Source organism: Abrus precatorius, unplaced genomic scaffold, assembly GCF_003935025.1.
Source record: "Abrus precatorius isolate BTA unplaced genomic scaffold, Abrus_2018 Scaffold8, whole genome shotgun sequence".
Taxonomy (NCBI): Eukaryota; Viridiplantae; Streptophyta; class Magnoliopsida; order Fabales; family Fabaceae; genus Abrus; species Abrus precatorius.
Window position 1 is genome coordinate 32,249,999 of NW_020874428.1, and position 14,226 is coordinate 32,264,224.

The 14,226-nt window shown below is 31.1% G+C and overlaps 2 protein-coding genes across 2 annotated transcripts; one reads left to right on the forward strand and one right to left on the reverse strand.

Moving 5' to 3' along the window:
* The first annotated feature begins 3,935 nt into the window (after positions 1 to 3,935).
* LOC113847968 (peroxidase N-like) lies at positions 3,936 to 5,744 on the forward strand. The gene is made up of 3 exons (XM_027477309.1): positions 3,936 to 4,154; positions 4,847 to 5,032; positions 5,157 to 5,744. The coding sequence occupies exons 1-3, from the start codon at positions 3,936 to 3,938 to the stop codon at positions 5,742 to 5,744; spliced, it is 993 nt and encodes a 330-aa protein (XP_027333110.1).
* A 3,541-nt stretch (positions 5,745 to 9,285) lies between these two features.
* LOC113874735 lies at positions 9,286 to 11,620 on the reverse strand. The gene is made up of 3 exons (XM_027512949.1): positions 11,385 to 11,620; positions 9,779 to 11,261; positions 9,286 to 9,306 (listed from the first exon to the last, which is right to left on the reverse strand). The coding sequence occupies exons 1-3, from the start codon at positions 11,618 to 11,620 to the stop codon at positions 9,286 to 9,288; spliced, it is 1,740 nt and encodes a 579-aa protein (XP_027368750.1).
* Between the last annotated feature and the right edge of the window lie 2,606 nt (positions 11,621 to 14,226).

A 14,226-nucleotide genomic window follows, 5' to 3' on the forward strand; every position in this document is an offset into this window, starting at 1 on the left:
TACATCTCAAAAAAATACCATTACGTGTTTCATCCAACAACATAATAAGTAATTTTTACAGTGTCAAAATTCTATACTCTTTTTTATATGTAGAGTAATGATTAGCGTTAATTTTATATAAATAAATAGTAAAATTAGTGATTTATTTAAATATTTTTTAATCTTTAAAATGTTAAAAAATTACAATCATTAATTTAAAAAAAATATATAATACTCTCTTACAGTAACGTATCAAACACCTGAATATTACCTAAATATTATTCTAAGAATCGACATTTTCCCATAAATCCAAAGCATAATATAACGGTAACATGGCATGTTAAACGAATAAAGAAAAACAGTCTTGTAGGATACATGGTGGCATCGCATAAAGAAAAGTTAGATTATTTGTTTGTAGACAATTAGTGTGCAAGTTTGCTTCCCATAGTCTATGCGATCCACAAAAAACATCATCAGGTTTGGATCGTAAAGATCGTTTTCCACTTAAAACAGTGACAAAAAGTCACATACTTAAAAAGAAGCAATACGGAAGAAATCTTATGAGCTTTTAGTTAGAGAACCATTAATATTGACATGTACGATACCTCTCAACATTCAATTGACTTATATGGCTGTTTTCATGAATCAATTTTAATTAAATTAAACTAATTAATAAAATAGTTAAAATTAACTGAGTTTATTTAAATTTTGTTAACTTCAACCTTTAAAATTGAATTTAAGCATCTATAAATATAAATAAAAAAAGTGCATAATTATTGTGTTGAAGTTATAAAAATATAATAAATATTTATCTTTTTAATAAAATTTTACTATTATTAGCTGTTTATTTTTAATCTTAACAACTGAAATTAACAAAACTTTTTTTATTTTTAAGAAAATACTATAATAAAACAATTTTATTTTCATTCAATACAATTGAATCTAAATTCATTATCAACATTTACTCTTCTTAATTTTGATTTTAGTTTCCACCAGCTCCATTCATTAAAGACAAAAAAGAAAAATATAATAAATGCTTGATAAAAATTATAAAGTGTCGTATATATTTAATTAAAAACTTTTAAAAGATACCGAATTAAAAGGATTATGGAGAGGATAAACTTAGAACGTTAGAGCATCTTTGACCCAAAAATTATTAATCGAAATTTTTGTTGTTTAAGCTTTACTATAATATGATGAGATAGGTGTTAATATAGATAAGTCAATTAATTTTCTGACCATAGTTTAAAATAATAAAATTATTATTTTAGAAAGTTATTATTATTTCTTTCACGTGCTTACTCAATACTATTTCAGTTATACTTTTATTGTGTAGTATATTCAAGATACAATTTATAATAATGTTTTTTTTTTATCTTATATTATTATAGTATATTATTTTTTCCGAATGAAAACTTTTATAAGTTAATGTTTTCAATAATTTCCTTAGGAATTAGGGTGCAAGAAAAGAGCAATGTCAAATTTTTTATACCCATGCGGCATTGTTTGCAATCTGCAATATTGTATTAATTCAAAGTTTACCCTTAATTCTCATGGAGCTTGCAAAGGAAATTCTGGTCCTATGGGAGCTGGTTGACTCACAAGGATCAACATGATAATTAGCTCAAAAGTTGCCATCATTATTTAGGGTAAAACTCAATTTATAAGGAAATTTATGGAGTTGAGCCTGCATAATCTGAAAGTTCAACGTGATTCTAAAACAGTTATTGGAGCCATTAGCAATTTACCTCTGCTGTCCTCTCCTACTCAAATTTGAGTTCTTTTGTGATTGATGTGTCACTTTTAAAATATATTTACACGGAAAACGAAAGTTGTCTTTTTCCAGCTGATGTTAGAGCTTTTAGCTCCCTCTTCAATTGTCTTCCTTCTTATTGCGGATGCCACATGCATTCCTTTATCTAAAGCTGTCGTTTTGTAATCTACGAGACGAGATATGAACCTACACAATGCATATTCGATTTCATAGTGACATATTGCACATCAAACTTGTACGTAAACTTCCCACTGAAGCCAGTGAATGAAGACAGAACCAAAAGCAATGTACAAAGGAAATCTCTTACCAACAATATAGGTGTTTCGATTTTATTGGTTAATTTAACTGAAAATAAAAGCCATTGATGGAAATCTTGCATATGACAACGGTGTAATAGATTTTGTCTAAAAAAAGGTCACAATGCTAGCTGTTATATAATACGAAAATTTCTCGTACTTTCCTCACAAATCAACATAATCATCAAGGATTTTTTATTTATTTATTTATGTTAATGAGTTATAAAATACACATAAAATAATAGGATTTAACAGCCACGTCAATTTTAGGAATTTTTTTCAATACTCTAGGAGAATATGTTCTCTTACAATAATAATACTTATTTTTATATGATCTTTTTTTATTTTATTTTAAAAAAATTAAAGTATAACTGTAAGAAAGTATACACTACAGAAATACCAAAAATTTAATCTAACTTTAGTTATCACTTTGGAGGGAGCAGAAACTATAAGAAATGGTGGTTTAATATCAGGAAATTTGAAATTGTTATTTGCTACATATATATCTGCATCCCAACGGCAAAAGGATAGGGGATATATAAGTGCACCGTATTCGTGCATGCAGAGATTGGATAAATTAGAGTTTTATAGAGCAAGAAAGTTCTCAGGGTTTTAAAAAATAGACTGATAGAGTGATCTAAATCATCTAATTTCAATAATTTTCCATTTTTAAATTATATATGTAGGTTTTCTATTTCACACATAAAAATTCTATTTTTTTAATATATATTGATTATTAATGTATCACAGTATAATTACTGTGATATATGTATGGACTATGGTTAATACATGGAGAACTCAACTACTTTTGCCACATTGTTTGGCATATGCCATAATGCTACTGCAAATAGATCAATTGATATATATCTCTCATACTCAATGAACTAGGGGCACTCTTGAAACATTTTTACTTATGAGAGACTCATCACTGTTGTAAACTTCTTTCAAGTCTGAACAATGCAAATCACAAGTGTAAAATCATGTTTATCATACAAAAATTATATATTTAGATCCTAATGGATTTCCTATCTGTCTTAAAGTTGTCAACTAATTAACTTGAAGAGGTAGTCGTAGAAAAGTGATATTCTACTTCTGTAAGTGGGTCTGCCATAGGGGGAGGAATGGCCAACAGCATAAGAAACTTCATTGAATATTGATAATATAAAGACAAGTTTCCAGCATAAAGATTCTCACACATGCACAGCCATGTCTCCAGGTCTTAATCTTATCGTCATCTGGTGTCATACCATCGGGAAGAACTCTGATTGGACAATGATATAAAGCTACAATCCTAAGCTTAATTAATGGAAGAGGCACCATGTGATGTGAGAACCCATATTAAGCAAATTCGGGTTATTAAAAATACAGTACATGCATGTGAGATCTTATTTAATGCGTACGCAACTTGAAAGTCATTCAAGTTGATGGTTTATATTATATACTTTAGTGCGTCTTGATTCATTAATTTGAAGAGTAAACCTACAATTTGATAACCACTATAGCATGCCAGCATAACATCACACTAACACGTGATATATATAAGGTCAATATAACATTAATAATATACTATGTGAAGGTTTGTTATTCTAGATGACTTTGATCACATCACTCTAAATTGGTGTTTAATTAATGTACAAGATTGATTTAATTATACGTGCAAGGTAAAATTAAACAGCCTAAAGGATACACACTCACACAAGTGATGAATTGAGTCAAACACTGAGTAGCAAATTAATTATGTGAATATATAAATGTGATATATCTTGTATCATTGTCTATAAATTTAGCCTATAGGTTTGCACATTCATCGTGGCCTGGCCTCTTGTAATATTTGCATCCTTGTTTCATCTTTTAGTTATTAGTTAGACCTTGCAAAGTAATTAACAATGAAGAGGTCATGTAGTTGTAGGGGTTATTACTTCTGGCTAATCAATATGTTCCTTATGCTTTTGGCAGTAAGGTCCCAACTGACAACAGATTTCTATAAGTCATCATGTCCTAGCCTCTTCAAAATAGTAAGGAAAGAGGTTCAAAAAGCTTTAATGAATGAGATGCGAATGGGTGCTTCTTTGCTTCGTCTTCACTTTCATGATTGCTTTGTGAATGTAAGTTTAATTGAGATATATGGTTCCAACTTTTAGAGATATTATTTATCATTCTTATCCCAACACCCTCAAACACCATATTTGTTCATTCAGGTATACTTGATATATATATTTTTTCTCTCAAAAAGATTCCTTCAATTATATTTTAGCGCAATTTATTTATCCTCTGTTTTTTTTGTTAGTGTAATTCAGTTTAAAACATTTTGCAAATCGATCTTCCATAACTAAATAGACAAAAAAAAAAAAAGGATTGCAATTTATCCAGGGTTTTAAATTAATTGTAGTCCGCAACTACAATTAAGACCCCCGTTTCGTGATTATTGTAATCATGGCTGCATCAACCACATCTGTGTGCAATTGTCTACGACATTAAGGTTTTAGAAGCCTCTATAATCACATCCATGAACAGAATTTAGAACTTTGATTCGTACTCAAAATCTTTATTGTAGGTGCAATTTCCAGAGTAGTAAATTGCATGCTTAGATTATATTAGTACAATGAACCAGCATATACATATAGTTATATCAATAAATTGCACTACAGAATTTTTGTTTTAAATTATTCAAAATCGAATTTTTGTGACATAGAGCACTCACTAATAAGCCCCACCCAGGCGTAGATATTCATGTTACATCAAAATCCTACATACCTTGTTTTCATTATATCTTATTTATTATTGTTATTATTATCAGGGTTGTGACGGATCAATACTGCTAGATGGTGGTGACGATAGTGAAAAATCTGCTCTTCCTAACCTGAACTCTGCTAGGGGATTTGATGTTGTAGACACAATCAAAAGCTCCGTGGAGAGTGCATGCAGTGGGGTTGTCTCCTGTGCCGATATATTAACCATCGCTGCCAGAGAATCTGTTTTCCTAGTAATCATATTGAAATCCCACTATTCTCTATGCATGAATTTCTTTATTAATTCTTAAATGACGAATTTGTATTTATCCAAATTATACATATCTCATAAATTCATAATGTTTTGTTACTTTGCAGAGTGGTGGTCCTTTCTGGAATGTTGTACTCGGACGAAGAGATGGAACAGTCTCGAATGGAACACTGGCAAATGCGGTGCTTCCTTCGCCATTTGATACAATGGATACTATTGTTTCAAAGTTCACAAATGCAGGCCTTAATCTCACAGACGTTGTTTCATTATCTGGTGCTCATACTATTGGACGAGCAAGGTGTGTACTGTTTAGCAATAGATTGTTCAACTTCTCAGGAACAGGTGCACCAGACAGTACACTAGACATTTCTATGCTTGCTGACTTGCAAATTCTGTGTCCTCAAAATGGAGATGGAAACGTAACTACTGTCCTTGACCGAAACTCTTCGGATCTATTTGACAACCACTACTTTAAGAACTTGCTCAGTGGAAAGGGCCTTCTAAGTTCTGATCAGATTTTATTTTCTAGCGATGAGGCTACTTCAACTACTAAACCTTTGGTCCAGAGCTACAGTAACGATAGTGGTCTTTTCTTTGGGGACTTTGTCAATTCTATGATCAAGATGGGGAATATAAATCCGAAGACTGGGTCTGATGGAGAGATTAGGAAGAACTGCAGAGTTATAAATTCATAGTAATAGGAAACAGGCTTTGCAAGTTATGAACTAAGTTGGTGAGTTTACTTGTAATATTGTTGTTGGTGGGGGTATGGTTTTAAGGTCCCATGTAGTGGACACAACGTCAGAACCTAACCCTATAATAAATAAGATACATATGTTTTCAAAATCACAGTTATAACAGCCTTGTTTCAGTGGCACGCCATAATCTATCCAAATTGTTTTTAAAATGCAGAAAAAGCAAAATTGGATAATAACAGTAGCAGTCATTAATTTTACGTGTAAATTATATTATAGTAATCAAATAGAATGAAGATTAACAAACTTGTATATTAGCATTAACCCAATGTAATATTAATATTTCACAAGTTCAATTAATTAATCAATGTTTTTATTGAAAAGAAAAAAAAAACTATTTCGAGCATAAATTTTTACTTATAAAAAATTATGAAAATTAATATAGGTGCGAGTATTTTACAACTTATCTCACGGCAAATTTATTTTAATATTGTAATTAAAAAAATAATTTATTGATTTATAGGCAATCTGAAACAATTTTTCTGTTTGAGGTTTTTTTGTCAAATAAACTTAATTTTTGGCATAACAACTGGTAAAATAAATTTATTTTTTAATTTTTTATATTTATTTCGCCACAAAAAAGACGAAATAAGTAAGATCGCACCACGTGTTAAGTATAGACTAGTTTTGCAACCTAATTAGCGAAGTAAACATAGGCTACTTTCGCAACCTAATTGGTGAAGTAACCATCAAATTTTGCCACAAGCAAAGCGTAACTAATCATATATTGACACGTGGCTGTACAAGACCATTGTTTCATCACCAGAATAGCAAAAGTTGCTAAAATTAAAAATAATTGATAAAAATGAAATCTAAATAGATGGCTGGGAGGATTTTATACACGTGGCGACATCCCAACAGTTTCACTCTGCTCTTGGCGAAAGCAATCAAAATATGACACGTGGCTGGCCAAACAGTGACCAGTCCAGTCTTCTTCCTCTTCTCCTTCGTTTTGCACTTTTATTTTTCCTTTTTGGTGCTTCAGCGTCGTTCACGATTCTTCCTTCCCAAATTTGGCTAAAATCTAGTTTGATTTGCATTGTGAAGGGCATTTGTACCAGTTTAAGAGGTATAGTAATATGCATATTTATATATTATTGTTAATTTGATTTGTTAATTGAAAAATCTGATAAATGGCAACAATTAATTTTTTTAAATTTTTTAATTTTAAAAAAATTAATTGTATGTGGGTGATTGATTGATTCATGGGGGTGAGTGAAAAATAATTTAGTTGAAGGTTTATTAAGGTTAGTAAAAAAAGATTTAAATTTTAAATAGTTTTTCATTTATTTGTATATAGATTAATATGTTTTTAGAAAAATAAATTGTAATATAGTTAATTAAATGTAAAATTATAATAAACTGTTATAAAGGTAGGTTAAATTTAAATTAATTTAAATTGTTTGCATAAATTGTTATATGTATTTGAAAAAAATAGAATAATAGAAAAGTAAATAAATAAAATAATCATATAAAACTAAATATAATAATTTATATTTAGTTTTATTATAATAAATTATTTTTACACTTATATAGTAAATTAAGTAGAATTTTAAAATTGTAAATTTTGAAATGCAGTAATAATAATGTAAAATGTTATGACATGTGGCCATAAAATATTAAAATACAGTAATAATGTAAAATAATTAAGTATAAAATTTGTACGTAAATAATTATATATTTATTTTAAAAAATGTAACATTAATAATTGTTATGGAGCTATAAAAATAGCTGGTATTTTAAATTTCAAATGGAGCTTTAGTAACATTTGTTTTTTGTGTTTTAATCTCCCCCTATTGAATTTGGCTTCAAATAGATTTATCGACACATTTTCACCAGAATATGGAGACCTTACCAGCAGGAATTGGTTCTTTTGAAAACAGTTTTTAATTGATATTCCAAAATCAAATATGAGGTGCAAGAATCTTAAAATAAAATTATAAGTATGCAATTTATGTAGATTTAAATTAAAAATATGAAAAAATAAAAATTTAATTTAATATAATGCTAGTAATTAGAGTTTTGTATTTAAATAATGTAACATGATTTATATAAATTTTATTAAATACATTTTAAAATAAAAAAAATTACAATGGGTAAAAATTTATATATAATATGTATGAAAATGTAAATAAGAATTTATTTATTTAAAATAATATTGATACTGCATAAATTATAATTTGTATAGAATATAGGCTAGTAATTTAGTTATTTATTTTGTAAAAAGAAAAATTAGTTATAATTTAATTGATGAGATTATACCTGATTTTTGCATTTATAATATATTGCAATTTTGTATATTTAAGTCATTACAATGTGATAATGATTTGTTAGTAAATTTGTTTAGCTATAATAAAATATATATTATTAATTATGTTAGTAAAATATAAATTATTATTATTATTATTGAATGAAATTATTTGAGTAATCTTTTTTTTTGTCGTATAGATGGCATCATCTTCACAACAAAGTAGGGTTATTAATCCTGGAACAGAAGATTCATCACTTCTTGAGTTTTAGAGTATCCATATTTCTGAATATATTTGGGATGGACGTGATCACCCGATATTGAGGGTTAGGAAAAGTCAAAATATTTCTGGTGGATTAGAGGGTGTTCCGGAAGAAATTATTCCACATTTGGAGTTAGCAGGTTTTATTGGAGTGGCTAACTTGTCTCAGCCCAGTAGACATGGGATTGATTACTGCATTAGTAGAGAGGTGGAGGCCCGAGACACACACATTTATGATGACAACCACAAACCGTGTCGCCGAATTAAATGATCTTGAATTGGATTTCACACAATAAAAATAAAATTATTACGGCACAAATAAGAATTGAAATAAGAAGAAAATTAATAAAAAGTAAAAATAGAATAGATATGGAAAATGGCGCCACAATCGCAAGATTGATAAGTCAAGGAATGATCGCCACAAGAGTTTTGGCCTCTTGATAAGATCAAAGAAAATTGGCTCACTCAAGAACCTAGAGTCACACGCTCTCACAAGAGTATTCAATCTCAAATTATATTCAAAACTAATTAAAAGTATGTTTACAAGAGCTTATATATGCCTAATGCTTGTAAACTAATATTAACGCAAACCCTAATGGGCTTCTTGTACCAACAAGCCTAAATTCAAATAAACTAAATAAAATAACAAGATTTTATCCTAAATAAAAACTCAAAATAAGTAATGACTAATATTAAAATAAATAAACTAAACATAATAATTAAATCCTAATGAAACTCGTTAGAGTTCAAATCCTCTAAGCATATGTAATTGATTATCTTGGGCTTTTCTAACTCTAAATTGAGCTCTCTTTCAAATAAGACAGCAACAATCTTTTCTAAGTCTCCATTTATTCTTTTTGCCCTTGCCCTTGTCATTGGTCCTTGAAGCTCTTTCAATGCCTTCAAGTCTTTGTCTTCAATTGGCCTTCCTTGATTCTCATCAATCCCTCTTTCTTCAAGAAAATTTGTCCTCAAATTTGACTCTTTATTACCTACATCAACGAGAGATAAATCAAATACATTAAAAGTAGCATTAACACCATACTTACCTAATAAGTCCACTTTGTATGTATTATCTCTAATCCTCTTTAAGATTTGAAATAATTCATCCCCTCCTGTTTGAAGCCTTGCATTTCCTTGCATGGGAAACTTTTTTCTGCACATATGTATCCAAACCCAATTTCCAGATTCAAATTCTACTTTCTTCCTTCCCTTATTGATATACTTTGCTTGTTGCTCCACTTTTTTTTCAATTTGATGTTTTATTTTTCTAATTGGAGGTAGGCAGTAAGATACTTCTTTAGGGAAGACATCTTCAAAATCCTGTAGAAGAGAGAAAACACTACTAGGCAAAATATCGTTATTAAATGAATCCATAAATTTATTATGAGGACTTTCTTTATACAGAGGTAAGCACATAGGCCGAGAGGCCAACAAAACTTTCTTTACTTCTTTTTCTCTCACAAACAAATTTTCTCTCTTTTCATATTGATTGTTTTCTTCACCTTTCTTTTTACTCTCATATTTCTCACTTGTAAGTGTTTCACCTTTCTCTTCACTCTCATATTCCCCACTTGTAAGTGTCTTCACTTTTTCTCCTTTCTTTTTAAGGTTCCCCTCAAACTCACTCTTTTTCTTTTCATCTTTTCTCTCTTGCTCTCTTCTCAACCTCATGACTATTTGATCATCACACACTTGACTAGGAGTCATGGGCACTAGAGTGATTGTGCTTCCTTTATGTATAAATGTGAACTTGTTAGAATGACCATCATGAATAGCTTTCTTGTCAAACTGCCAAGGTCTTTCTAAGAGTATATGACTTGCTTCCATAGGCACTACATCACACAAGACTTCATCTTTATACTTGCCAATAGAAAAAGTAATTAAAACTTGCCTATTAACAACCAACTCCCCTTCATCACTCAACCATTGTAGCTTATAAGGCTTGGGGTGAGGAATAGTAGTAAGATTGAATTTCTCAATAAGTAGAATACTAGCCACATTGGTACAACTACCACCATCAACAATAAGAGAACAAACCTTTCCAAGTACCAAACATCTTGAATGAAAAATATTTTCTCTTTGTGTGGTATCATCCTCCTTAGCTAAACTATCCAAGAGACGCCTTACTATAAGCAAATCTCCCTCGTGGCATAAAGCTTCAAACTCACTATCCTCTTCACTTGAAGCGTGTGATGATTGAGATGAACTATCACTTGAGATCTCACCATTCTCTCTCAAAATCATGGTTTTCTTGTTTGGACATTGGGATGCAATATGACCCTTTCCAAGACATTTGAAGCATTTGATTGCTCTATGCTGAGAAGTAGGAGAAGCAGAAGTATTAGTAGAATTAAAAGAAGTTTTAGAGGAAGGTTTACCACTTTGCACAATTGTATCCTTAATTGATATTTCCTCATTCTTTACTTCTTCCTTCCACCCTTTTGAGTTGTAAGAAGAGACATTCTTCCTCAAAGTACCCTTTCTCTTTAGTTGTGCTTCTACTTTAATAGCTTGGTGAACCAAATCTTCAAGTTCCACATAGGGATGAAGTTCCACTATGTCACGGATGTCATGGTTCAACCCATTTAAGAAACGAGCCATTGTTACTTCTCTTTCTTCAAATACATTAGCTCGTATCATGGCAACTTCCATTTCTTTATAATAGTCATCAACACTTTTGCCACCTTGCCTCAAACCTTGAAGCTCTCTATTGTAGTATGTAGGAACAAATCTCCTACGCATTAGGTTCTTCATTTCAGTCCATGTATCTACAGGCTCCTCATCATATCTCCTTCGGTCCCTTTGAATTTGATCCCACCACACCAACGCGTAGTCGTAAAACTCTAGGGAAGCCACATTTACTTTCTTTTCTTCACTATAATCATGGCATGAGAATACTTGCTCTATCTTCAATTCCCACTCTAAGTATGCTTCAACATCATTCCTTCCATGAAAACTAGGAATTTTTATTTTAACTCCACCAATTCTCTCATTTTCTCTTATTCTTACATCTTCTCTTCTTCTTCTTTGATTCCTCCTCTCTCTATTATCTCTCCACCTATCATACCTCTTTTCTTCATCATCTCTCCTATTTCTTCTTCTTTCTCTTGAAGAATTACTAGAGTCTCCATGGGCATGTGAAAAACGATCACGTGACCGCCTTCTTGCATTATTTGTCAACGCCTCTTGAACATTCCTTATTGCTTCATTTTGCCTTTCAAACATGTTTTCAAATCTTTGAGCAAGTCTTTCAATTTGCGAGGCAAGAGTGCTCTCTCTACTTGATCCTCCTTCTTGAGACATTCTACAAAACAATAAAAGTTAATGCAAAAAGAAAAGGTTCTCTCCACTCGCTAAGTGTTTTCACTCAGTAGATATTCACTCGTATTTCACTCTAAATTGGCTTTTGTGTAAGGATTTTTCTCTTGCCTTTTCCCCTCAAATGATCTCAAGAGTTCTTAAGGAAATCAACCTCCAATCCACATAATTAACCAAAACCAAGAGACAATCAATCAATGAGACTCAAGTGAAGCCAACAAAAGAAAACTCTAAGACAAAACTAAGGAAGCCAACAAGACAATAGAAAAAAAAAGACTAAATAAGAAATAAGCACACTCAAAAATAGATTGCAAATAAGACAAAATTGGAGAATTTAAAGAAGATTATATAACGTTAAACAACTACTATTTTTTTTTTGTATGGAATCAAGCAAAATAAGTGAAAGATTGGAAGAAATATATCAAAAACACACTTTTGTGTGTTGCAATTTTTTTTTTGTAGTATATTTTTTTTTCTTTTTTTTTTCAATGAGCAACGTGTGATGAACAGTACTTTTCAATCCAATTCTAACCAAAGCTCTTGATACCAATTGATGACAACCACAAACCGTGTCGCCGAATTAAACGATCTTGAATTGGATTTCACACAATAAAAATGAAATTATTACGGCACAAATAAGAATTGAAATAAGAAGAAAATTAATAAAAAGTAAAAATAAAATAGAGATGGAAAATGGCGCCACAATCGCAAGATTGATAAGCCAATGAACGATCGCCACAAGAGTTTTGGCCTCTTGATAAGATCAAAGAAAATTGGCTCACTCAAGAACCTAGAGTCACACGCTCTCACAAGAGTATTCAATCTCAAATTATATTCAAAACTAATTAAAAGTGTGTTTACAAGAGCTTATATATGCCTAATGCTTGTAAACTAATACTAACGCAAACCCTAATGGACTTCTTGTACCAACAAGCCTAAATTCAAATAAACTAAATAAAATAACAAGATTTTATCCTAAATAAAAACTCAAAATAAGTAATGACTAATATTAAAATAAATAAACTAAACATAATAATTAAATCCTAATAAAACTCGTTAGAGTTCAAATTCTCTAAGCATATGTAATTGATTATCTTGGGCTTTTCTAACTCTAAATTGAGCTCCCTTTCAAATAAGACAGCAACAATCTTTTCTAAGTCTCCATTTATTCTTTTTACCCTTGCTCTTGTCATTGGTCCTTGAAGCTCTTTCAATGCCTTCAAGTATTTGTCTTCAATGGGCCTTCCTTGATTCTCATCAATTTCACATGTCCCTGAAGAGTGTACTATTACCTTTTAGGATGTTGCTATTCTCTTAGGATTACGCGTAGATGGGAGACCTGTTATAGCACCCACTGGAGGTGATTGGGCGCAAATTGTTGAAGACAGCCTAGGTATCAGGATCAGGTGCTTTTGTAGGGAGTTTTTTGAAGATGAGCTGGTTGGATGAGCACTTCAGTCATATTGCCATGCATAATTAGACTCCACTGCAAATTACTTGATTCGCTAGGGCATATATATTGAGGCTTATTGGAGGGTTCATGCTTCCTGACCACTCTAGCAGTAGGGTATCTGTGAAGTACTTGCCATTGCTTGAAGATTTTGAGCTGACCGGTGAATATAGTTGGGGTTTTGCAGTTCTAGGTTATTTGTACCGAGAGCTATGCATGGCCACCAACATTGATCGTGTTGCTATAGGAGGACTTGCTGTGTTGATTGTGATTTGGGCTCAGGATAGATTTCCCCAAATTGCGCCTACCAATCCTCCCTATACACGTCATTATCTTCCCTACGGTATTAAGTAAGTTGTTATTGTGACTGTTTTTGTATGCATTTGTAGGTTTTCTATTAATGTAATTTGTTTGACCTCATGATCTATTGTCAAAATTACTTGTAGATGGTTATCCCATAGTATCAGAAAGGGAAAGAAAGATGTCCAATACTACAGATATATTTTTTATCGTCTAAATTACTTATTTAAATAACATCATGTAAATAATAAGGTGTATTACACTATTTAATTTTGATTTGTTATTAATCGTATTTTTATGTCATAATACAGATTGTGTGGGTGCCATACAATATGGAACTCATCAATATTTTACCACCTATTTGTAGAGATGACATGGATTTATGGAAGACAGTGGTGCCACTTATATGTTTTCAAGTATGTGAGTGGCATCAACCTGATAGAGTAATGCATCAGTTTGGTATGATTCAGCACATACCAAGGGCTCCTTACCAGCCTGACCAACTACATGACCTAACCCTTAGAGGGAAGACTGGAGAAGATTGGTCAGCGAAGTTCAGTGTTATGTTAGAAATTTGGGACAATAGACGACTTTGGGTGATGACTAATGAGCTTCAATATGGTTTACTGAGCTCAAATTCAGAGTACATGCGGTGGTATGTTAGTCACACTCATCGTTGGATGACCAGGGATGCAGCATTATCAGCTTTATCGGTATGTTGATAGAGTATTATATAATTTGTTTACTATTAGTATTTTTTATATACAAAATTACACTACACCTATTATCCACTTGATGACCAACCACATACTCTTTTGTTTCAATTTTATAAACAGATCCA

Coding starts and splice junctions, on each gene's coding strand:
- LOC113874735 (XM_027512949.1), bottom strand. CDS start 11,620: ATGTCTCAAGAAGGAGGATCAAGTAGAGAGAGCACTCTTGCCTCGCAA. Junction 11,262..11,384: donor AGAGATGATGAAGAAAAGAG/GTATGATAGGTG, acceptor TTTTCATGGAAG/GAATGATGTTGAAGCATACT. Junction 9,307..9,778: donor AAAAGAGAGAAAATTTGTTT/GTGAGAGAAAAA, acceptor TCGTTGATGTAG/GTAATAAAGAGTCAAATTTG.
- LOC113847968 (XM_027477309.1), top strand. CDS start 3,936: ATGAAGAGGTCATGTAGTTGTAGGGGTTATTACTTCTGGCTAATCAAT. Junction 4,155..4,846: donor TTCATGATTGCTTTGTGAAT/GTAAGTTTAATT, acceptor TATTATTATCAG/GGTTGTGACGGATCAATACT. Junction 5,033..5,156: donor CCAGAGAATCTGTTTTCCTA/GTAATCATATTG, acceptor GTTACTTTGCAG/AGTGGTGGTCCTTTCTGGAA.